At 41.1% G+C, this 26,772-nt stretch overlaps 1 protein-coding gene across 1 annotated transcript in view; it reads right to left on the bottom strand.

Annotated features, from left to right (window-relative positions):
* Nucleotides 1-17,947, bottom strand: part of Colgalt2 (collagen beta(1-O)galactosyltransferase 2) — a 95,305-nt gene extending 77,358 nt beyond the window's left edge. Inside the window, exon 1 of the mRNA XM_026392856.2 lies at nt 17,685-17,947. Coding sequence (XP_026248641.2) covers nt 17,685-17,947 — 263 coding nt within the window. The remainder of the gene's footprint in view (nt 1-17,684) is intronic.
* Nucleotides 17,948-26,772: the final 8,825 nt, after the last annotated feature.

The raw sequence follows: 26,772 nt of genomic DNA, 5'->3' as shown, positions 1-26,772 counted from the left end.
TATGTACTCTCTGTTCCTTTGGCCTCAAATGATGGTGTTCCTTTTGAAGAAATTATGTGCTCTCTAGTTCAAAGCTACAGAATATCAAGTCAATTTATTATATAAAATTTGACAACTGATATATTGAGCAGAGAAGCAACCCTAAATTTCAGGTATTTTGTTACATGGGAGAGAAGAGGGGACTTCAAAATCCATCTTATTTGGGGGCGGAAATGGTTCTAACCTTGGTCCACTGAATCCCATGTACTATGATATCAAGGTACAAATTCATTAGGGCATCTTCTGTGACCATGCCTGAGTCCCAGTATTACCAAGCCAGCCTAGAATAATCTAGCTTCAGTCACTCAAAACAGCTGGCACTGGATTTTTGGGACCTGGTGCAGCCAGCTTACAGCTGGAGACTGTCAGCAGAACAGCCAAGACCAGAGAGGACTGAAGGGGGCAGCCAGAGAACAGTGCTTCCTCAAGATAATCCTCATCCAGCGGAAGGATTTATTTTTTAATTTGTTGGTTATATCTCAGAAAGAGAAGATATGATTTTAGAGACCATGCCCCAGGAATATGTCAGAGTTACCAACAAGCACACTCTTTGTAAAAGAAAAGTTTCACCTTCTTGATTTTATTTTTCTGTAGCATAAAAAAAGAATTGAAATCAGGAGACAAGGGATTTGGGGCCAGCCATAGTTCCATTTCCCTGACGGTCCTTCTGCTCCTACATTCAAGCTTCTGCAGGGAAAGAGATGGCCCTGTCCAGCCTTCACTCCAAGGACCTGACATGGCACTTGTGCTTCTGGCCCCTGAAGGCATTAGCTCCAGACCAATTTTTCAGCATCTCCAGGATAGAATGGCACCCCTGTGAAGTAAAGGCTTTCCCTGGGGAGTAGCTATCACTGCAGTGTGACAATCCATTAGCCTGGTGCGATGTGACTTCTGGTGGCCAGGTTGTCCTAGCCTGCAAATACACAAGCAAACCTTTCCCCCGTGCAGCAGATTGAGCAAGATACGACGGCCACAGGCTGGCCAGTGGCTTTGGCAAACACAGCACATATATTGTTTTTCATCACAATGGCAAAGTGATGAAACTTCTATTTTTTACCTTTTCCTAAAAAAAGGAAGGGGGGAACCTTCTAGGGAAGACTTGTGTTTACCTATTTTATATCCATGAAAATGCATAAAATCTAACCAAACATTTGCAATATGCCCACTCATTCCACAAATATTCTATCTCTGGAGTTGATGGCAGTGACATTCCCAGTTTTTAGATCTCTTTTAACTTAATTCTCTAGGTTCTTGTTCTCATAGCTGCTGTTGTTCACGAAAGTGGCAATTTCATTCCTGTTAAAGAGCCAAAAAATCTTGTTTAGGTTTTTGCAGATATGAATCATCAACCTAATCATCAAGGATGTGGAACACTGATAAGTCAAAACTATGCACCTGTAAGTACCAACAAAGTACCAAGTACCAACAAAGAAAGCAAACTCAAAATGCCATCTTAAATCACATGGAGTAATTTAAGTCATTGTTTCCATGGTATAGATGGTGGAACTGCCAATACAGAGCACACTTGTGGCTAGAGAAGTCTTTAAAGACCCACCATTTAACACTCAGTGAACAGACGAGAAGACCAAGGCAAAGCCAAGAATTCAAGAATTCAGGAAAATCTGATAATTTTACACCGGTGTATGGCAGAGACAATGTGAAAAAGCAACCAGTTAAGAAATCAGGTGTATGGAACATCGATGAACTGAGATGAAAATTAGGCTCCACTGTCTAAATGCACAACTATTGGGCAGCAGGGAGATGAGAACGTAGATCAAGGGTGTGCTTCATGGTTGGGCCAAACTAACTCATTATCAAACTCGCCTCTGTCTATACAGACCACGACAACTCTGGGTAACTGAGAGTTCAATGACTGCCTTTGTTTTGATAGGACACATGGGAAAATGAGGATTTGGTTCACAGAGATGGCATCAGCAGCAAAGTCCCACCAATGGGCCTGGAACTTCCATGCTTCCCAAAGTGACTCTTAAAAATCTGCCTCTCGCAGGGTGGGGGCAGTTCAGCAAGCATTAATGAGTTACTGTCTTTCCCTCTTCAAACACCAGTGTTCCCTTTGGGTTCACCAGTATTTACACAAGAAAAGCTAAAATTCAGAACCAATATCAAAGAGGCTGGGCAGAATTCTTCTTTGAGAGACAGAAAATTGGCCCCCAAGTGGGACTGTAACCTCCAGTCACCTGCTGGCATTGCTGCAATCCAATGCCTAAGCAATGAGGATCCAGGGTGTCTTTGATGCCCTGTCCAAGCTTTGAAGCTGTGTCAAGACCACAGGACAAAGGCAGTACTGTTTATGCAAATCTAGAAACAAAAGAAGCCGAACTCCAAAGCCATTCAAAGTAACATCAGAAATTCAATACCCAGACGTGATCGGAGATCCTCCATCAGTCCGAAATAGAAAACCCAAAAGCAAAACTGGGCAACACACCAAAGCACACACGGCAGGGAGGGCTCCCGAGCTGGCCAGAGCCTGGCTAGGTGCCTTTGAAGCCTGGAGATATGCAACTCCCTCCGCTAGGGGCAGCCGCCTGTGCCAAAGGAAGGAAGCCCGGGGCTGCCGCTGCCCCTACACCTGGTGCCCAGAGCCCTTCCTAAGAAGTTCCAGTAAGTGTGACTGCGAGGCTGGTCCTCACGCTGCTGGGCAGGCCGTCACCTTCCACACCGCCTGCCCCGGAGACACTCATCAGGCACTCTTCACGTGGGTAGTATACAACAAGAAAGGCCATGAGCTTCCGAGAAAAATTAGGTTAACAAACAAAAGAAGATCTAAAGTGGGGCTGAAGGTCCAGGAAGCAGAATCATGATTTTTGAAAGTTCTTCAGGTATGGTACCCCCAGGAAAGGGTAAATGATGTCAGATCAGGAAAGGGACCCCAAAGGCTTTCAAGTCTGGCTACACATTGCAACTCCCTGTAAAATTTTCAAAACATGTCAGTTGCCCTGGATCCACCCCAGAGAATCAGACTATTGACCTGGGGGAGGCCCAGGCATTGGTCTTTTTAAAAGACCTCATCAAATGATTCTAATCAGCAGTACATTTGAAAACCACAATACTAGCTCATCTCCTTATGTTATCGGAGAGGAAACGGAGCCCAGAGAGACCAAGTGACTTGTTCAAAGTGACCCAGCATGAGCAATGCACCCCAGTCCTTTTACAAGTCACACACACACACACACATACACAACTGATGAGCCCTGTGTCTGGGGGAAATGAACAAGGCTGCTTTGGGCAAAAGGCAACTGTCCTGGGGACAACTCTGGCTGCACCAGGCTCCCTTCCTCTCCAATCCCCCAATAATTACTGTCTTCTTGGTGGCGCATGCTAAACTGTAGAATGCAGCTCACATTCTTAAGAAGGAAAAAGGAATAAAAAGAAAATAAACCCATAAGTTTGGGGATCTTTGTTGTGGGATTCTTTTCCCTTCTTTCCTCCTTCCTTCTCCCTCTCTCTCTCCTCCCTTCCCTTCCTCCACCCCGCCCCCTTTTCCTTTTTTCTTCTGGGTATTGAATCCTGGGCCTCATGCCTACTAGGAATTTGCTCAACACTGAGCTACATCCCCAGACTTACTGTGGAACTTTTTTTTTTTTTTTTTTTGATACAAGGGATTGAACTCAGGGGCACTCAACCACTGAGCCTCATCCCCAGCCCTAATTTGTATTTTATTTAGAGACAGGGTCTCACTTAGCACCTCATTTTTTGCTGAGGCTGGCTTTGATCCTCCTGCCTCAGCCTCCCAAGCTGCTGGGATTATGGGCATGCAACACCGCACCCAACCACTGTGGGACTTTTGACAGCTGGAAGAACCCAAGAGGACAGGATGAACAACTGAGCTGTGATCTCCCCACAGGAGGCTGCTGTACTTGCAATTGTAGTAATGCCATTATGCTAACTCCTCAGGACGTATTTTGTGTACCAACAACAAGCTCAGAACCATCCTTTTCATAGCAGAACAGTGTGGATTTCCAAAACAATTATAGATCAGAACCAGTGAAGACACCAGGCTTAGGGATTTAGTAATATTATGTAATCACACCTAAACTGTCAGCTACCAATAAAAGGCTAATTTAATAGACTTCGAATTTGTCACCAATGAGTGGAGGGGTTTTTAGTGGTATGAGAAAAGGTAAGAAAATTAAATTTAAGCAGCCAAGAAATGAAGAATAGGGAAGATGGGAACTGAGGTGGCTCAGGTGAATTCTATTAGGTGAAGGATGTGCACTGATTGGATTTCTGTCCACTGCATAAATAATATTCGTCAACACATTTTTTTTCTTCTATAAAACTAAATGTTTAATCACCTCCATATGCAAGATATACTGAGAAGAGAAAAGGGTTTGAGAGAGTGCCATTTTATACTGAGCCCCAGTGTAAGGAGGTTTATACAAAGGGCAATCAGTTTGGGGCACTGCCTTTAAAAAAAAAAAAAAAGACAAGAAAAAAATTAAATCACCACTCCTGAACAGAGAAAGAATGTAAGGGCTTAACCTAATAAAAACCACGACCGACGATGTATGCCCAGCTGAGCTTCTCCTACAGAATCCAGTGCCTCACTACTTTTCTTAATGAGAAGACCCCTGAGCCTCTTTGATGGCTTGAGCATCTGGAATCTGGAAGGTATGCCAACTTTCCACACTCTGAAAATCCCAAACCCTAGACCCAGACTTCAGATGCTTTCGCAGTGTTTGGCCATTCCATGATGGTCCTCACTGGGGCCTTCTGAGAGCTTCTCTTTTGCAGCACCCAAACCCAGAGAGGCATTCAAATCACTTGGGTCCATGCTAAGGATACAGATTCCCAGGCCCCACCCGTCTGATTGGATGTGGCTAAAACAGACATAAATCTATGTACCTAACCAATGTGCCAGGCCAGGTGCTGCGGTATAAGCTGGCCTCTGAAATGGTATTTGGGGAACACTGCGCAAAGCCTGAAAAGTTCAAACCCGAAAGTCAGCGGAAGAGTGAGGCCCACTCATGGCCATGAACTAGACCAGGGGAGATGAATTACTTTTAGGCCACCTCAACGACTAATTTCAGCAGGATCACCTGGATTTATCCACATAGACCATGTGTGTGGGCAAAGAAAAAGAAGGAGGAGGAGGCCGAGGTGGGAGAGAAAGGATGCATATAACATTTTTTCGTCTCGTGTTTTACATTTGCGTCACCTGATAAATAAAAACATAAAATTGTACATAACAATGAAGCATCATGTTATGTTTTGATATATTTATATATTGTGTATTGTTTAAATCAGGTAAAAATATTTATTATCTTAAACGTTTATTATTTCTTTATGGTGAAAACTTTCTAAATTTTCCTTCCAGCTTTCAAAAGTTTACCGTACATTATTGTTATCTATGGTCACCTCTGCCCATGCCTTACTCCTGTCTAATGTAACTCAGTGCTTACTCATTGATGAACATTTTCCCATACCATCCCCCAGCCCACTACTCTTCCCACCTCTGGTAACCACCATTCTACTCTCAACTTCTAGAAGGTCAGCTTCTTCAGATTCTATACGAGTGAGATTATGCTGTATGTCTTTCTGTGCCTGGCTTATTTCACTCAACAATGATTTCCAGTTCTATTCATCTTATCACAAATGACAGAACTACATTATCTTTATGGCTGAATAGTATATTGCATTGTTCATAATAAGTACCACACTTTCTTCATCCATTCATTAATCAATGGACACATAGGTTGTTTGGGGGGCTATAGTGCTACAATAAAAATGAAAGGGCCGAGGTATCTTTGACACATTAATTTCATTTCCTTTGAATATATAACCAGTGGTGGAATTGCTGGATCACATGTTACTTCTATTTTTAACCTTTGAGAAACCTCCACACTGTTTTCCAGAATGGCTGTACTGATTTACATTCCCATTAACAGTGTACAAGGGTTCCCTTTTCTCCACATCCTCTCCAGTAGTTTAGTCTTTTTTGATAATAGCCATTATTACTGGGGTGAGATGATATTTCATTATGGTTTTGATTTGCATTTCCCTAATGAATAGTGATGTTGAACATTTTTTCATGCACCTATTGGCCATGTGTTTGTGAGTGTGTGTGTGTGTGTGTGTGTGTGTGTGTGTGTAATACAGGGGATTGAACCCAGGGCCTTGTGCACTTTACCAACTGAGCTATATCCTCAGCCCCCTGTATATATTTTTTGAGAAGTGTCTAATTAGATCTATTGCCCAGTTTAAAATCAGATTATTTGGGTTTTTTGTTGTTGTTGTTGTTGTTGTTTGTTTGTTTCTTTTGTTTTTCTTATTATTGAGTTTTTGGCATTCCTTATATATCTGGACATCAACCCCTTGCCAGATGTATAGTTTACAAATATTTTCCCCCTATTTTGCAGGTTATCTCTCTGGTCAGATGATGTTTCCTTCGCTGTGCAGAAGGTTTTCAGTTTGATGTAATCCCATTTGTCTATTTTGCTTTTGTTTCCTATATTTTTAGGATCTTTTCCAAAAACTTCTTTCCCATTCTAACATTCTGAAGGAAGCATTTCCTACTTATTTTTTTCCAGTAGTTTCATAGTTCCAGATTGATCATTTAAGTCTTTAACAGATTTGAGCTGATTTTTGCAGCTGGTGAGAGATAGGATCTCTTTTCTTTGTTCTGCAGTTGATATCCAATTTTCCCAGCACCATTTATTGAAAAGATTGTCCTTTCTTCAATGCAAGCACCTTCATTGAAAATCAGTTGACTATAGATGTGTAGGTTTACTTCTAGCCTCTCTGTTCTGTTATATTGTTCTGTGTGCTGTTTTGATTGCTATGACTTTGTAGTAGGTTTTGAAGTCAAGTAATGTAATGCCTCCTGCTTTTTTTTTTTTTTCTTAAGAGAACTTTGGCTATTTGGGGTTTTTCATGATTTTATATAAATTTCAGAATTGCTTTTTCTACTTCTGTGAAAAATGTCACTGTTATTTTGATAGGGATTGCCTGAAGCTGTGAGTAACTTTGGGTTGTGTGGATCATGAGGGCTCTCAACCTCATCAGTCAATTAATCCATTTAGGAATAATTGACTTGATTACATTAGTGGGAAGTGGTCTCTACCACTTTAGGAGTTAGAGGGAGTAGGTCACTAGAGTCAAGAATTAATTAATGAATTAAGAAGCTTTTTCACAACAAAGGAATCAATGAAGAATGTGAATGGACAGCTTTACCCTAAGTACATGGATGAAGACACGGATGGTGTGACTCTACTTTGTGTACAGAGATATGAAAAATGGTGTTCTATATGTGTAATATGAATTGTAATGCATTCTGCTGTCATATATAACAAAGTAAAATTTAAAATTTTTTTTAAAAAAAGAATGTGCGAGAACCTACAGAATGGGAGAAAATCTTTGCCTTATACTCTTCTGACAGAGGATTAATATCCAGAATATATAAAGAACTCAAAAAACTTAGCACCACAAAAACAACCCAATTAATAAATGGGAAAATGAAATAAATAGACATTTAACAAAAGAAGAAATACAAATGGCCAACAAATATATGAAAAAAAAATCATCCAACATTGTTAGCAATTAGGGAAATGCCAATCAAAACTACCCAGACCAAACTTTCCTGTGTGTAAATATGGATATAACATAATGAATCTCACCTTTATATATGTCTGTAAGTTGCCAATTACAAAAAAACTATAAATAAATAGAAGAAAGAGGAGAATTGATATTAATTCTTCAATTTTCTTTAAGAATTCAATAGTGAAACCATCTTGTCCTGGGCTTTTCTTTGATAGAAGGGTTTTTATTATTATTACTGATTCATTCAATTTTGTTACTCATTATTGATCTGTTCAGGTTTTCTATTCATGATTCAGTGTTGGGAAAGTGTATGTGTCTAGGAATTTGCCCATTTCTTCTAGGCTATCAAATTTGTTGGCATATAGTTTCTCATAATAATAGCTTATGCCCTTTTGTATTTCTAAGTGTCAGTGGTAATCTCTCCCTTTTAATCTCTGATTTCATTTGCTAGAATTTCTTTCTCTTTCTCTTAGTCTAGTTAAGTGTTAATCTATTTTGTTTTCCATTTTGAAGAATGAGCTTTTTTTTTAATGTTGTTTTTAGTCTCGATTTCATTTATTTCTGCTTTGATTTTTTTATTGTTTCCTTCCTTCTACTAATTTTGTATTTGGTTTGCGCTTCTTTTTCTATTTCCTTGATGTTTATTACATTTAAAATATTTTTTAGTTGTAGATGGAAACAATATCTTTTTTTATTTATTCATTTTTATGTGGTGCTGAGGATTGAACACAGGACCTCATTGTTAATGTCACTGAGCTAAAACCCCGGCCCCTACTTTATTACATTTTTAATTCATCTGTTTAGAAGTCTATAGTTGACTTCACTGCATAGAAAATTCTAGAATAAATATAAATACGCCTATTAAATTTTAAAGTCTAATGAGATTGAGGAAGGGCAGAGAGGAGACCTGGAATTTACTAAAATATGCTAGTAAGCTGGCTGCTTCAAGACCTCCATGCAGAGTCCACAAAACCCATCTGCAACACAAGACATGGCCTGACTGACTGAACACTCTCCTTCCCAACCTGCGTCTCGCAGAGGGCAGGAGCTGCAGAGGAGCTAGCGGTTCAATGGTGCGGTGATGACATGAAAAACCCTGACTCCACTTGGCAGCCACTTTCCACTGTCTTGGCAGGTCCAAACCACAATCACTGCGGTGTGTGCAGCTTGGACAGGATTACGAGGCTGGCTGGCCACCAAGAAAACTGAAAAGCTGTCTATGAGTCCAGCAAGGGACTCCCTGTAAGGAATGCCAGGGCCCCAAATGTCCACAAACGCTTCTTTTATTTTTTCACAGATACCCCGGGAATTTAAGTTTCATTGTTAATGTCTAGAAAATTCTTCCTTTCCCAAGACCCTGAAAAGCAGCCATTTCTCACTGAACATTGCTCTCAGGGAGGACATCAACCAATGCACATCCATTTGACTCTCCTTTCTTAGAGTCACATCGGTCACCTGTGAAAATAAGCAGGTCGCTGTCATTCACTGCCCTCCCTCCTGCAAAACACATACAATCACTCTCAGAAAGGAAAGAGGTTAGAAAGAGCCCTTTTACTTTACTGTATACACTCTGAGCTACCCTCATGGCTTTCTGGAGCTGGCAGCCAAAATTGGGAAAGCTGCACTTAAGACACCTCCTCCTTGCAGCCCAGTGCACATCCCTTAATAGACCTTGGAGTGATTCAACCTGAATGGAAATGAACTATTCTAATACTGCCAATATGCCACTAAAACCAGGCACTTATGAAAATGCTCACCAGGAAAAGCCTGTCCCCAGACACAGTCTTCTAGAATATTCTTGGGGTTGTACAGCCCAGTATCATTACTAATGTTTTTATTCAGGTTTGTGAAATGCACCTCTTCTTAAAGATCTTCAAACATCAGTCAGAAAACACTGGAGGGAAGGGGTTTGTGTTAGGCAGTTTTTCATGGCTGTGACTAAAATATCTCATATGAACAATTTAGAGGGGGAAAAAGTTTAGTTTCAGCTCTCCCTTTCAGAGGTTCAGTCCATGGTCTACTGGCTCTGGGCACGAGGGGAGGTGGAGCATCATGGCAGAAGGGTGTGGCAAAAGAAAGATGCTCAGCTCAAGGTGGCCGAGGAGCAGAGAGAGGAGCCTCCGTTCAAGTTATTTATCTGTCAAATACATTAACCCACTGATGAGGTTACAGCTCTCATAATGTACTCATTTCATCTCTGAACATTCCTGCACTCATACGTGAGCTTTTAGGGGGGCACCTAGTGTCTGAACCATAACAGGGTTATTTTGCATTATTTTTGCAGTGGGGGAAAGTCTCAACAAGGCAGGGGCTAGACCTCAGCTTGCTGAATTTGTGAAACAAACTAAAATTATAATAATTATTGCTTCAATTAAATAAAAACTTCTTACAAAACCATAAATTCAGCCTTAATAAGATGTCACGAAGCTATTATTCAAAGTCTTAGTCTGAAAGGATTTCTGCACATATGGTGCTCCTGAGAAGAAAAAGAAATGCCCTCCCACTGAATCTAAAGTTGAACTCCTGCAACAGACTCAGCTGCCAACTTAGTCACCAATCACAAATGGCTGTGTTTTCACACACCTCAGTGGATTATTGATAACCACTCTGTGTACACTCTGCATGGCTTTTCAATTATTACCTATAACAAGCCTTATAACATAGTATCCTTTTTAAACTTTTATGAACATTAGCATGTAGCTTTCCTATCATAGAAATGGAGAGCAAAGGGACAGTGATATAATCCTGATCCTTTTACCCCTTAGGTCACTAGAGGGCAGTTTGCTAAGTCTGCTGGTTTTAAATGCTGTAACTACTTAGGTCCTACGGCTTCTTGAGCCACCCAAGGAAGAAGCAAGGGACACCATCAAAATGCCAACAAGGGTCAGGTAGGCCAAATCAAAGAGACACTGGAGCTAAATGCAAGCACACTCAGTGTAGGCCTGATGGGGACCTGGCTGCCTGGACAAAGTCCAGGGAACAGTGACTACTCAGCCCCAACAACATTGCCATGTATGAAAGCAGGCCTGGCAAGGTAAGGTAGTGGTTTCACAGGCCCATTTTGTTTGTGAAAAGTTATCAAGTTATACATTTTTGATATGTGCACTTTCTGAATGCATCTTATACCTTATCAAAAAGGAACTTCAAAATAGGAGCTATGGTCACGTTTTTCTAAAGGCCAGAGAGATAAGGACAATAGAGCAGCCTGGGTGTCATCATAGAGGCCTTTAGAGTAACTATCTACAGCAAGGGTTATATGACGCTGGCTCTCACTAGCACCTGGGGTGTGAGTGTAGAGGGCTGGCAGCAACCAAAGGTCTGGTACAGAGAGATGGATTTTAAAATATCACTCTATGCAGAAAAGGATCCATCAAACATCATATCTGGGTCAAAATGAAAAGGATACATGTACACACATAGACAGTTTCTAGAATACACAAGTCACTGTTATCACTGGTCACCTCTGGCAGGTGGCATGGAGTTGAAGGAGATTTACTTTTATCATATTCCCATCATGCTGTTTGAGGGTTTTTGTTGTTGTTGTTGTTGTTGTTGTTTGTTTGTGGGCATGTGTTATAATGGGAAGTTGCTTTTCAACTTAAAAAGTGAAGTCAGGAGAGAAAATTATTAAACTACTTTCTAAAAAATCTACATGGGCTTTAAGGGGCTTAATTTTTTAAAAATTCAACAACTTCTGAGATGTTAGCAACATAAGAGTAATTGAATGAACAAGTCACTGTTTTGAGAATGAAAATATCAAGACATATACAATGCACACATTTTTAAACCCCTGATGAATAATAACTACGATTAAACACATACAGTGAAATGTGTTCATAAGGCAGTTACTAGGGAATAGTCTAACAACCATATACAGATTAACAGTTTTCCTTCAGATTTTACTGTGTATTGTTATGTTTTGTTAAGACATATGTAGAAACAAGCCTTATAATTGTCCTACTATAGTTCCTACATAAGCCTTATAATGGCCCTACTATACTGTGCCCCAGACTCGGAGACAGTGCCACACAGTGATACAACCCATGTGCGCATTTAAGTGTTGGAAAAATGACCAAGGCACAAGCAGCAGCATTCCTAGTTACAAAGCTTCCATTGTTCATTCCTACAACCACCAGAGACAGCCCAGCAAGAGTACCACAAGAAGCACGTTTATGAACCTGGAGTCACAAAGAAATTTAATGGTAGAATCACTTGGATTCAGGACCTCAAGTCAAATCTGTAAAACCAAACTCAGCTTAGAATAACTTCCATGGTCTTTAAACCAGGAGGCATATTTATTATAAAAATAGGCAACATTAAAACAGCCGCAAAGGATTTAAAATCCAGAAATCGTTATTTATCCGAACATTATGTAGGGGAAATCCTTTAACTTCCCCATGCTTTGGATTCCCCATCCATGGAACTCCATGAAATAGAACAAGGGCAATTTAAGTGCCCTTTCTAATTCTGAAGGCGATTTATCATAATGGAAGCAATAGGAGCAGTGACATTTATTAGTTGCTTCAGTTTTTACCCAAAGTGAATTTATCATTCTGAATTCCAACTGAAATTAGAGGTTGGAAAAAAAGTGATGGTTTTCTCCAATCATTGTGAAAAAAAAAAAAAAGTTAACTTTAGGCACAAGCAAATCCAAGGCCACTAACTTAAAAAGCTGAAAAACTGACTAATGTGAACCCATAAGGTAGCTGATATAGTTATGAAAAGTGCTTTAATCATTTGCCTCTAACAAGACTTGAGAAATTTCTTTCTGTTGCTTTATAGCAGTGACCACAGCCAGTGACCCAATTTATGTCAACCCCTATACTTATGCGTTCCTATGAAATCTACTAAAATAGAGCAGAGTTCAGTAACTAGAAAGTGCCTGAGCTAAGTGACAAAATGATCAAGACAGCAGAAAGGAACCAGTGAGTCCCTCCCGTCATTCAAGCAGAAGTGACAGTTCTCATTCGAAAGAACACTGCCGCTCTTATCTTTCCAAGTTGGGTCAACGGACAGAAGCAAAAACTAGGACTAATTAATCCTTTCTTGATCTTAAACAGACCATCTGTATTTAGTCTATGGCATTAGCTGCCTGGGTCACAACCTGGCTCCCCCATGCACTCGCCTTGTGACCTTGGGCAAGTTATTTACATTCTTTGTGCCTTAGTTTCCTCTTGTGTAAAGGGAGAGAGAATGGCTTTCCGACCTAGTGTTAGGAGTGAATAATTTACCATAACAAATAGGGCCTCCATAAATGTTACCTTTCATTATGCTGAGAATTATTTGTTGGAAGGAAGAAAATAGATGGACTTCCTTTTCAGTGTTCTTTATATTTTATTTTATCTTTTATTAACATACAAATTGTACATATTAATGCAGTTCAGATAGCTTTTTTAAAAAAACTTCATTTTGAAAGAGAAAGGTAAAGGAGATGAAACAAAACAGAAAAGATAGATAGGAAAGAGCAGCCCTCATTTTATTTAGTAACAATGATATAAAAGACAGGGTACAGGGCTGGGGTTGTAGCTCAGTGGTACAGCACTTGCCTCTCATGTGTGAGGTCCTAGCTTCAATCCTCGGCACCACATAAAAATAAATAAATAAAAATTTTAAAAATGAAAAAAAAGACAGGGTACACTCATAATCTCATTCACTTGTTACCATAACTCTTTGGGGTACTTGTTATTAGGAGCCATGTTTGGGTGACGAAGCTGCTTCTTAGAGGTTCACCACTGTGCTCTGATAGCACATCACATTTGAGCCCTGGTGACTCTAGGTGTACATATCCCCTCCTCCATTCTAAGCTATCAGGTGGGGGAAAAGGAAAGAGTCATTGTACTTTTTCAGCCATAAACTGAAACTTGTCTCCATAGGGATAATACACGACATTTAATGTCAAGATTGTGATGATAAAACATGACATCATTCTTAACCTCTGGTGCTAAAACCCATTATTAATAGTAGTCTGGAGCATTTTATAAACATGCTTGCTTCTATGAGTGTGCCTAGTTCAACATTCACCAGACTGCTATTGTTTGGGCATTCAAAGGTGGAGGTAAATTCAAGATAATCCTTAAACAATGCAGAGAGTGTGTGCAAAATGTCAGGACCGGTGAACCAGAACAAGTAGAAGCTCATCATTGTTTATGTTCATGTCAACAGAATCTCATCACTTGACTTAAAAATCCATAAGATGGTTCCCAATTTAGTACAATGCTTTTCAAAACTTGACCAAGTGAAATGCAAATCATTCTGTGATTACGTGGCAGTTTCTGCTTTGTGACAGCTCTCTCTGTGAATCGACTGTCTCCCCTCCGCAAGAGCTGCCTCTCTGAATGACAAGACTGGTGTCTCCTTTGGGCCAACTTTCTCCTTGTGCTTTGCTCCATTTTGCACCGTTATGATACGTGGCCTTGCTCCCCTAAATCATAGCTTTGGGAAGACGGATGAGGTCAGCCTTTCCTCTAAGGCCACTTCTTCATGGCTCCACTGAATTAAAGAGAAGCCACTGAAGTACACTGCCATATGTCATAGTGACTTGCTGTTCTCTTTATCTCAGCACAGTGGTGAGTCCCCTGAACTCAGTGCATGTTTTAATTAGCGCACAAGGAACACCTTCCTTAGTTTCTCATCACAGGATTGTGATCTTTGAAGTTTCCTTCAGAGTTTGGTGGGTTTTGAGATTGACAGGTCAATGTAAAAAATTATTTTTTGCTGATACAAAGTATCTATAAAAAATATAAACTGTTCTTTATTCAACCTAATCCCCCAAAACACTGCTGAGATAGCTGCATTCACTCTCCAACAGCAGAATCTTTCAGATCCATTTCTAGGTGCTCATCTCACTTGTATGTACAATGCATATGTGGTCTAGTTTAGATAAGGGAAAAAATAATCTCAGGGAAGTCTGAACATGATCCATGAGCCAGGCCCCCCTTGATGACACCTCAAAGAAGTCTTGACTCTCAATGATCTAGGGAAGGAGTCTTATCAGATGTTGCTCTAGCCCCTGGTAGGGGTAAGGAGATGAATGAGAAGAGTGATCTGCACAGAGTGAGTTGCCAGGATAAGATGCAGGGGAAGCGGGCACCCAGTCTCTGTGCTCAGCAGTGTTTTGTTTGTAAAGTTCTCTGTAGCTCACAGCTATTTTTGACATTGGCATGTGCTGGCTTTGCAGAATGGATAGTCAGCTTGGCATCTCAAAACACTGAATAGATCTTGGTTTTAAGAAAGTCAGTTTGGCATCTCAGAATGTTAAATAGATCTTGGGTGTAAGAAACTAGAGGCAGGCATCTGGTAGAAGCTCCTAAAAGCTGTAGCATTTTAAATGGAGGCATTATCTGCCCTTATGTTGGAATACATAGAATTAACCTTGCCAGCCAAATATTCTTCTAGTGAAGTCTAGACATCAGCATTTCAGAGACAGCCTATGGTGGAATACAATGAGTTTGGAGACTCACAGTAATTAGACCTGCCACCAGCTTCAATTCCCCAGTGGAAGCTCTAGTTAATGGCCAGGTGCCGATTTGCATCTTGTTCCCTCTTTCTGGAATGTTCCTTCTTTTCCATGTCTTAGCTGATTCCTATTCATTCTTTAAAAACTTAATTCAAACTAAGCATCAATTCCTCTCAAGGGCCTCCATGACAACACAAGTGCTCTAGTCTGATTTAAAAACCCTTGGTTCTCCCAAAATGCTTAAATATCATTTAGATCACCTTACATTGCCCAGTAGAAGGAGCCATACTTGTTTGTAAGGAGCCACATTTTGTTCAACTTTTTTTTTTCAGACATAGTTGATGAAAGTACTTTAAGGTCTGGGAGGGACTATTTATAAACTGATACTTTTGTTGCCAAATTATAAAGGGTTTCTAAGAACCAAGAGTTTTCAAAGAAGTCTTTGGTGACTAATGCAGGGATTGCATTACCCAGGCCTGGGGCTTCTTCCTCAATTTTGAACACTGGCTACAATGACAGGCACCATTAATGAGGGTAAGGGAAAATAAATCCCCAAAGCTTTTCTACATGGAATAGGAATAACCCCCATGTAAATAGAACCAATGTCATACAGCCTGGACCACTCAAGGAATTTAGGATATACATTCACCCCTAGTTGATTCCAATCACATTATAAAATCTATGGAATGCAAGAGCCAGATAGAATTTTTGAAGTCGTTTGTTCATATTTCCTCATTTCACTGATGTGAAGACCGATGCCTATGGATTCTATACACCCTGCCCCCAAGTACATATGAAGCTAGTGACAAACAACTTAGGCCTCCTCCTTTGTAATTTGTAGGTTTGTGTAAGTTTTGCTTGCATCATCTCCCCTCCACTCCTACTTCTTTAGGGCAGTCTTTAGAGATAAACTCTGAGTCAAATTTCATTTCTGGCATTTATTAATTTATTATTTATTAATTAATTTATTAATTCAATAAAGTGAATTATTGAACTAGTGCAAGTCCTAGTTTCTTCTTTTATACAGTAAAGATCACAGTATTCTTCTTTAAATTTTGCTGTGTGATAAAAGAGGAAACATCTGTAAATTGGGTGGCACACCTGTGTCTGGTACCCGCCTTTCTACTAACTGTAGTAAATACTGTAAGATTTTAAAACCCAAGAGCATACTGTAAAGCATCTCTTTTGCAAAACAAAAACAAAAACCAAACAAACAAACAAACAAAAAAACCAAAAAGCAGTAAAAGAACTAACATTTTAAAATTCTTTTGGTGTGGAGATGGTTAAAAAAAAAATCCTTCTGCTTTAAAGCCTGGCTGGACCAGCGCTCCCACTTTCCACATAATGTACCCTTCTCCGTGGAGGCGGTCACGTATAGCAGGCATATAGTAACGCAGTGTGCAGCACAATGCTGTACTGTGGCACTTGTTTGCTTTCGCACCTCTGCACCTCTCCTACCAGGTACCTACCATCAGGTTGCCAATTTCAGCTGCTGCCTGCCTTTCCCCTACTTTCCTGCCCACTGCTGCTTTAGGCATATGTCTTTTCTGAGGTCAGATCCTTTTAGGGACACAGAATTAAAACCTCACCAGAGTGACCTAGGCTCTGGCAACCTCAGAGACCTGAGTCTTGTCTGCATATCTGACCTCAGGTCTGCTCTTGCCAGGGTCCACTTCCTTCTCCATCGGCCCCTTAGAGCTTGCCTAGCTAACTTCTTGCTGTCTGATAATGGCGTTTATAAAAGGCTCGAAACCCGACTGAGTTCTACAGGTGGATTAGGCAGCTACTCCTACTGATCCCCTGTCGATCTCCCCGCAACAAACGCAAGGACCAGGGGTGTTTCATATGGAGACAACATTTGGTTGTTTCTCTTCCCCGAAGGCGGCTCCGTTGCGTTCCAGGAGGCAGTACCCGGAGGGTACTCTGCGCGGTTTACATCTACTGCGGTGGGTACTGTGCCCCAGGAAGACGCACAAACAGGTACAGCCTGGAGCGCTTGAAGAAGACCGGGACCAAGGCGGTGTGGTTGGGAAGACTTCGCAGGGCACTCCTAATCTTCATCCCTGAGTCAGGTCCCCAACCCACCCCGATCTCAGAGGAGAACCAGAAGTTACTTTCCTAGCCTCTTAAGTAGCAGCAGGAGCCGTGCATCAAGAAGTGAGAGCGGCGCATTGTACGCCATCCCAGCTAGTGCGGAACCCCCTTGTCAGCTGAAGTTATGTTCCATAGCTCCTGTCTGGAGGGACCGCAACGAGCACTCTATCCCCTCATCCAGGGTTAGGGGTATAAAGAAAACTTCTGAGAACTGAAAGGTAGGGAGTTGAAAGTCTTCCTGAGGGGTCTCCCCAAATTCCCCTGTGCCGGAAGGAGTGATGGGGACGAGGCCACCCTGATGGTACATCACCCATATTCTCTCCAGCAAGCCGGTTATCCCTAGATCCCTAGCACCCCCAGAGCACACAGACCTGCGCGCCTTTTCTCAGCGCCACCTCGCGATCCCAAGGACCCGCACAGACAGCGAAGGGTGTGCGCGCCAGGCGTCCCGCGTGCCCTCGCCCGAGCGTGGGGCGCAGTGCTCGACAGCCGCTCCCGCCTCCCGCCGCGACAGCCCGTGGCCCTTGCCGCTCACCATATGGCCATCCTGCTCTTGGGGTAATCCAGCCGCTCCAGGCAGCCTAGGAAGTGAGGCAGCGTGTGCGCAGCGTTGCGGGCGAGGATGGCCACGAGCACCGTGGGTTTCTGCAGGGGCGACTCTGGGAAAACCAGCGGCTCTTCTTCATCATCCGCCGAGTCCGGCTCCGCAGCAAAGCGCGCCCGGCAGCCGCCGCGGAGCAGAGCCAAGGACAGGAGCAGCAGCGACCAAGCGAGGGTGGCGGCGGGGCGCGCAGCCATGTTTCGGACTGGGGCCGGCGGCGGGCAGGTCCTGCCGCGAGCGCGGAGCCCGGCTGCCCCAGGGCGCCAGAGGCCGCCGGGAGGGGCGGCGGCGGCTCTCGCGGAGCGAGGAGGCTGCCAGCGGCTGCCGGGGGATGCGGCTGGCCCTGGACAGCCGGCGCGCGCGCGCTGGCACCGACTGCTGCAGCTCCCAGGACCTCCCGCCGCCGCTGCCGCCACCCAGGCCCTGACGCCGGTGCGCACCGCGTACCTGCCAGCCAGCGGTCGCCTGTGGCTTAGCTCGCAGACAGTCGTGGCCGTGAGTCTGTTTGTCCGGAGTCCTGCGGAAACTTCCTCTAGTCCAGGCTCAGTCGGTACAGATGAGGTCTGTGGCTTTCCCCAAGCTGCGAGGTGTGGCCGTGTCTGCCAATGGGCGCGCGCGCGCGCGTGTGTGTGTGTGTGTGTGTGTGTGTGTGTACACATAACGGTACAACCCCAAGAAAATTTATTCTGCTTCTGCAAACCGCAGTCTGAAGTCCTTCACAGTGATGCAATGTATCCAGTTTTTCATAATGCACCTATTGACAAATGAGTCGAATTCTGAAATGGAAAGTCACCCCAACTTTTCACGACTATGATGAACAATTTTTAAACTACCGCAAAGGCAGAATGTTTGCATTTCCTTAAGACACTCGACTTCTTCTGAAATTTATTCTTGACTGAGTAAACACCCAATAACACCAAACTTGAAGACGTGGAGAATTTTAGAGTCCCGGGAGACCCCTGGAAATAAAAGTAAACTCTTTACAGGTCATTGTTCTGAAGCCCCCACTCCAAGTGAGGATGGGTGTGAAAGATGCGATTAATTTAGTTGTTTTCTTTCTTTCTTTCTTTCTTTCTTTCTTTCTTTCTTTCTTTCTTTCTTTCTTTCTTTCTTCCTTCCTTCCTTCCTTCCTTCCTTCCATCCTTTCTTTCTTTCTTTCTTTCTTTCTTTCTTTCTTTTCTTTCTTTCTTTCTTTCTTTTTTCTTCCTTTCTCTCTCCCCTCCTTCCTTCCCCCCCCCCCCCGTTTCTTTCTTTCTTTTTTCATAATGACCCAAACTAACCCAGAGTAACAGGGAAAATCCAATCAGCACATCCAATGAAATTGCTTGGATACACTCAGGAAGGATATTTACTCTTGAAGGTAGCTCAGGGAAGTGAGTATGGAATGTGAAGTTCCTTCTTTTTGTTTGAACTCCTTTAACCAAATGTGGAGGATCCCACTCGTCCTTGGCTCTGTCCCTTGGCCTATGTATTTTGTGTCAACATTCTCAGCTCTTAAGCCTTGGTCACTCTCCTTTGACCTGCTCAGTTCCTTGGAAGACCATGGCTTCCTCCACCCAACTCCCTTCACTCTCCCTTAACCAGCATTCTTGGTGCACTCCTTACTTGCAGGTTCCTATTCTCTCCAGAGTCATCTATAACCTCTGTTCCCTTTTTACCATGATTTTTCACCTTCATTTATCTCCGCTGTCCACTGAATCCTCAACTGGTGCCTTTCCACCAATTCTTTTCTCTCAACCTAAAACCCTGAGTCAGTGTTCTCTCTTATTTAAAAAAACAAAACCCAAAAAAACCCTTTGGCCATCTCCTTGAAAGAGAGGTTTGCCATCCTTTCCAACTTCCTCTTCTCTCAGCTCTCTTGCCACAGGCAATGTGGCTCCAGCTCTCTCTACTGAGACTGTTCTGGCAGAGCCCACAGATGACTTCAGTGTTGGCAAATTCAGTGACTTCTCTTTGATTTTCACTTTCTCTGACCTCTCTTACATAATCTCTTCTTCTGATGATTTCTTCTGATCCTAGTTGTCCGCAAGCCCCTTCCCTGTGTACCGTTTTCCCATGTGCTGATCCTCTGATCCTTGGGTTCTCCTGCGGTGATTTCATTTTCCAAATCTATGCCTCCTGCCCTTCCCTCATGTCTAATATTCCTACTCTTACATCTAACAGCCTAAAGACATCGCCATCCTGCGGGAACTGTGCTGTTCTTAAGGGACTCACAGTCTTGTAGAGAAACTTGAGTTAAACATTTCTTGGAATTGTCACAACAGAACTTTGTACCAGCTACATCAGAGGGAGAGAGGAAGGCCTGGTCACTTCTACAGTGAAGGGGGTAATGGTGGACTAGAAGAAGTGTTTCACAGAGATAATTTCCATTTTGTAGTATCTTCTTTCTTTTCTCTTTTTAGCATATGTCATGAGATGTTCAAGACTAGGATTCCCATGCCTTAGAGACACTTGGTTTAATATTCATCATCTGTTCACTGTACTGCTAACAGAGGGAGATTAAAGCCAGGAGACCACATTTCTCTCTTATTTTCCTTCAGCTACCTGAAGTCCACAGCTTATCTGAGCTCATTGTTTCAATGGATGAAACACCTAAAGTCCTACTTGTGCTGGGCCCTATGGCCATTTCTGATATTTTAATGAAATCAACTCCACAGAGTTCTCCTGGAGGAATCATAATCTGGTCTGTAGATGAAATCAAACTTTTCCTAGTTATATAAATTGCAAAACAACTATTTAAAACTTTTAGCTAACTTAGTGTGCTAATGTAGTCACTGAGAATATTAAGGGAACAGCAGGGTGTGTTAACAGTAGAAGATCATTTTAAATATAGGAGTGGGGTGGGGTGGGAAAGGAGGAGGAAAAGCTTAGGAAAAGTTGGGTCCCCAATTTACTCACAGAGTTGTTCCATAAATTCTTTAGAAACCAGTCATGTGGATCTTGGATTTTTTGCTCTCATAGAACCAATGCTCTAAGATATTTAATTTGTAAAACCTAATTAAAATGAAAGCCAATTGTATTTTTTAAATATCCATTGCTTATGGTGTTCTCTCCAGGGAAACTGATGGGATGGGAAGTCAGGGTTCTGCACACCTGTCTTTGTCCCCACTGCCCCTGGACTGCCCCAACAGTCCCCACGTGAAGCTGGAAGTACATGCTTTCTCTCATAACCCCTTGTCACACTCTTCCAGCACAGTGGGCTTCCTTTGGGGACAATAAAGCCTCATTGACTGTCACCCTTAGCCTAGTAGTGGCAGGAGCAAAGCCTCTGAGGTGGGCAGAGGGATTCTTGCAGGAAAACTTTTCAAGGTTTCAGTGGCTCCAGCAGGCAAGCTGCCTTTGTGGCAGCTGTGACATGCTAGAAAGAGCGATAGATGCTTGAATTGAATTTCCATCTCATTTGTGTCACTTATTTTCTTTGTGACCTTGGGGAGTTAAAGACCTCTCTGAAAATCAATTTCTCCCTATGTAAAAAACAAAAAAAAGTGAAGACTTGCCTCATTTTTTCATTCAACAGACATTTTTTAAAATTACTTAGTGTCTCTCACTTGGGTGTTGTGCATTTGAATTCCCTCCTGGAAAAAAAAAAGGAGACAAGGTCCCTGGCCTCCATATGGTCCTGCTGGGCGGCACTTGGCAGAGAGAATCTTGAGGCAGAATCATCCAGGTTTGTTTCTTCTGTTTGTTTCTTGCTTCTTTTCACTACCTGACTAGTTTTTATTCCCCATCTTATCCAGCCTAAAATCCTACAATGTAAAATCCATTTGAACTGACAAATATGCCAATTTTAACATAAAACACTTGAGAAATAGGCACTATCTTAGGCAATATCTTCTATCATTCCTACGTTTGCAAAATGATCACATCAGACTTCATAATCTTAACACCTAAACTGAAAGGTACTATAAGAAGCTTTGATGGCAGAGATTGGACGAATGGGATCACTACTTGGAGCATGGAACATTTTGATGACAAAGCAAGCTCTATAGATATCTGGTGTGTGGGTTTGAGGACTCTGGGTCCTAGAAAGGGAAAGGCAATGAGGGAGGAAGAGCAGGTACTGAGTTGCAAAGAGCTCAAGTTAAACTGTCTCAAAGTTTTGTCCATGAAAAATGAGAGTATCTTAAGGAAAGGACAATGGGCAGAAAGGGCGACAGAGGTTGAATTCCAAGTAAGTAGAACTGCACAATCAAGGAATGAAACAGCACAGCATGTTTGAGAAACTGCACTGAAGTTATGGAGCATGGCTAGAGGGTAGCATGGGAAGTAGAATGAAAGCTGGAAGATCATATGGTTTTATATAATTTAATATGTAATCATTTCTTAAAATGGGCAAAGAGTTGGAATACATCTTTCGACAAAGAAGATATATAAAAGACTGTCAGCACATAAAGTTTCTCAACATCAGTAATCTTTAGGGAAATGCAAACTGAAACTCACATTAACACCCATTAGGATAGCTACTACCAAAAAATAGGAAATAACAAGCATTGGATAGGATGTAGAAAAACCGGAACCCTTGTGCACTGGTGGTAGGAATAAGCTACAGCTGCTGTGGAAAATAGCATGACAGTTTCTCAAGAAATTAAAAATAGAATTAACCATATGATCCAACAACTACAATTTCCCTTCCAAGCATATAACCAAAAGAATTGAAATCAGAGTCTCAAAGAAATATTTGTACACCTGTGTTCATGGCAGCATTATTCAAAATAGTTAAAAGGTAGAAGCCACTCAAGTACCCAATGACTAATGAATGAATAAGCAAATTGTCTATATGCATACAATGAAATATTATATATAGAAGGAAATTGGGATGTAAGCTACAACATGTCAATCTGGGCATTAGACTAAGTGAAATAAGCCTGTCACAAAAAGACAAATACTGTAAGATTCCACTTACATGTGGAATGAAGAATAGGACAAATCATAGAGAAATTAGACTGGTGGTTGATAGGGGCCGGGGTAGGGGACACAAGGAGTCACTATTTAGGAAATACGAAGTTTCAGTTTTACAAAATGAAAAGCATTTTAGAGATAGATATTGGTGATAGCTGCACAATATATGAATGTATTAACACTATTGAGCTGTACGTTTAAAATTGGTCGAGAAATAAATTTCATTATATTATTTAATCACAATAAAATAATTGGAAAAAATCAATCAACACAATTTACCATATTGATAAACTTGAAATGAAAAACAGTATGATTATCTCAAGAGAAGCATAAAAAGCATTTTACAAACCCAACACTCAATCCTCACTGAAATCCTCATATTCACAGGATTACAAGGGACCATTTTTAACCTGAAAAAGACATCTGCAAGAAGCCTACGGCTAACATCAGACTTAATGGTGAAAGACAGAAAGGGTTGCCCTTAAGATCAGGAACAACAGGAATGTCAGGTCTCATCACTTCTGCTCTATCTTGTACTGGAGGATTTGGACAAGGAGGGAAGAAAGGAAAGGTGGAGGGAAGAAATGAAGGAAGGAAGGGGGAGGAAGAGATGGAAAGAGGACTTGAAAGGAGCAGGAAGGGGCATTTAAAACAAGGTTAAATGTCAGATATATTTTTTTAAAAATATTTTTATTAGTTGTTGATGAGCCTTTATTTAATTTACTTATTTATATGTGGTGCTGAGAATCAAACCCAGTGCCTCACACATGCTAGGCAAGCGCTCTACCACTGAGCCGCAACCCCAGCCCAGAGATAATTTAACATGAATATGGAGGGCTGGATTTGTCTTTCTAGGCCAAAGTCTTTAAAATTCAATAATTTGTTTAAAAAATCTACTTTACTAAATAATTTTTTTTAATGTTGGAAATAGAAAAAAAAGAAAGATGGGGGAGGGCAGAGAGAGAGAGAGAGAGAGAGAGAGAGAGAGAAAGGATTGGAAAGAAAGAAGGAAGGAAAATCTCCCATAATCCACTACCCCACCAGAACCACTATTAAGATTTTGGAGTAATTTTAATATGGTATTTTCAATTTGCTAATTTTCAGTGTGGGTTTCTGTTCTGTCTGCAGTAAGGTAGGTTGATAGCATTTATTGAATAAACAGCTAGAGACAGAGTTGGGATTTTTTTGAACAACGAATTGCTTTTAATGCTTTTTCACATCTGCAAAGCAAATATGAAATACAACTTCTAAGTTTTTGTAGTTGCTTTGTTCAAAGTGTAAGCAGCTCTTTAAAAAATTAAATGATTAGCTGGGTGCGATGCACATGCCTGTAATCCCAGTGGTTTAGAAGGCTGAGATAGGAGGATGGAGAGTTCAGAGCCAGCCTCAGCAACAGTGAGGCACTAAGCAACTCAGTGAGACCCTATCTCTTAAAAAAATACAGAATAGGACTGGGGATGTGGCTGAGTGGTTAAGTGCCCCTGAGTCCAATCCCCAGAACAAATAAATAAATAAGTAAATAAATATACTATATCTTGATTTTGTAAAATGGGGAATAGATCTCACTCTTAAATTTATGGAGAATGAAGAATAGCATCTGGATTATTCTAAATTTTTTTCTGCATGATGGAGACTCCTCACATATGTTCATGCATATGAATAGCAAAATATTATAGCTTTCTAAATATTTAATTAGAAGAATTAATATCTCAGCCATTCTTGAAACAGAGTGGGAAATTGCATGGTTTGTGTTAGAAACAGGAAGATATATATGAACAGCTAATGAATGAAAAGCTCTTCTAGAATGCTAGCCTACATTTTTCAGCTTGAGATCATTGTCTTATACTATATTGTGAAAAAACTTTTTCTTCTTGTTCCTTTTTAAAAAACACATTAAAGGTCTGCATCATAATTCAATGTTTTCTTTTCCTCTTGAGACTCTAACTGAATTAATATGTCTCTGCCTAGACACTATAGATTTTTTTGTAGGAATAAAATGGTCTGACTCAGGATATCAAATTGGGAAATCAGTATAGCAAGTGCCAGATTACACAGAATTTGATTAAATGCAGTATACTCTGGAGGGAACTTTATTTGTTGTTACTTACCTAGCTTTTTTTCTAACCACTTTGCTTCTCTAATATAGTGAACTATTGAAGCATTTACAAAAGAATTCCCTCCTTCTATCAGAAGCTGAAATTTTACCCTGTTCATTCAAATGCAACATATTCTAGGACAGATTTCACTCTAGGGTGAAACAATAGCCATCTTGATTCTGTACTTAAAACACTTGGTTGTCTAAGTGTCTCCAAATCCTTTGTGTCCATTTATAGCCATTTCCAACCAGCAAGACCTATTTAAATTCTTTCATTGCTTAATATGGAAGCCAAGGGACATTCCAATTTCATTCTTCAACTCTTTAAATAGACAATGATATTAGAAGTCAGAAGTATTTGATATTTTTGAATACTTGAATATATTGTGTTTTTTCCTAAGCAATAGTACTTAGCCTATTTGCCAAAGGATGGCACTTATTTGTTGCTTTTTCAGTTTATGGTTCTTTCTTTATCCTTCTGCCTCTCCCCAAACCCCAGCCCCTTTTCATTTTAAACTTAAGCTGGAAATCTTTTCCTGAAGAAGTCTTAGCCTTATTCACACAGGATCTGATTCCATTAGATCTCATTACTGATTTATAAAATTTCCCCTGTACTCAGATTAGCAACAAAATGCTCTTAATGCTTCTATAAATACCATCATGTCAACTGATTTAGATCTTTAGGGACCAGAGAGATTTATTCACTTCCAATTACTTGAATTAGTGTCAGTGTTGAGTGCTTCAATAAGCCTACCAATGTCAGTGCTGTTTGCTTCTTTGGGATTTAGTAGCTGCTTTATGTGGCAAAGGTTAATGATTTCATTCAAATGCAACATATTCTAGGGCAATTTATGAATCTCATCTGTGGCCTCTCCTTGTAGGTAATGTGGTATGATTCTTTTGATAGATTCAATGTTTTCTTCTTTTCTTTGACTTTCAACAGTTTGGAACAGTATTTATTTTAATTGGTATTCATTTAGCATTTGTACTGGCAAATTTTTGTCTTATCAAATTTGGGAAAATCTTGGCCATTATTTCTTCAATTTTTCTTCTGCCTCATTTTTTTTTCTCTTGCTGAGAAAATGTATACTGAATTGTCATGTTAGCAAGGCTCTGAGTCTTTGTTCATTTTTAAAAACCAAGGTTCTGTTTGGGTTTATTTATTTATTTATTGCCTCGGATGATTTCTTATTGCTCTACTCTCAAGTGTGCTTACTTCTTCCTCTGTAATTTCCTTTCCTTTTGAACCCAAGGGCACTTACCACTGAGCCACATCCTCAGTCCTTTTTTTAAATATTGGACTTAGAAACAGGATCTGGCTGAATTGCTTAGGCCTCGCTAAATTACTGAGGCTGGCTTTGAAATCACGATCCTCCTGCCTCAGTCTTCTGAGCCGCTGGAATATCACAGGCCTAAGCCACCGGGCCAGGCAACTTTTAAAATTTCTGAAACTATCTTCTTTATTTATAGAAAGTCCATTTGATTTTTAAAAGTCCTTCCCCCGCCCCTCCGCTGAGATTTTGTTCCTCGTGTGATTTTCATCTGCTGAAAACATGTTTTGTTTTACTTCATTGAGGATAGTTACAAGAGTCACATTAAAATCCTTCTGTGTCAGTTTCAGCAGCAGCTTCTTAGTCTCTCATGTTTGGAAGTAGAAGTTCTATCCTGCCGGGGACTTTTTGTTAATCCTTTCTTGTCCTGGTTAATGTGATGACCTCCTAACGACTCCCTGCTTCTGTTCTTGCCTGCTACAGTCCATTCTCAACACATTAGAGTGATACTGCCTCCAAAGGTCCCCCTATTTCATTCGGTAAATCCATAAAGATGTTTATAATGTCCTCAATGCTGGTCGAAACTGACAGCTCGTCCATGGCCTCCAGGTCTCCTGCTTATGCTGACTTCTGACCATCCATAAACAACTGTGCTACTTACCTTGAAAGGTATGTCTGCCCTAAACTTACGGCTCTGCTTACATTTCTATGACAAGGACACTGAATGAGCACCCCACCCCCCCGCCAAAGGAGAACT

Source organism: Urocitellus parryii, chromosome 9, assembly GCF_045843805.1.
Source record: "Urocitellus parryii isolate mUroPar1 chromosome 9, mUroPar1.hap1, whole genome shotgun sequence".
NCBI classification, from domain to species: Eukaryota; Metazoa; Chordata; class Mammalia; order Rodentia; family Sciuridae; genus Urocitellus; species Urocitellus parryii.
Note: the sequence above shows the minus strand (reverse complement) of the source record. Positions and strands in the feature narration are given on the sequence as shown.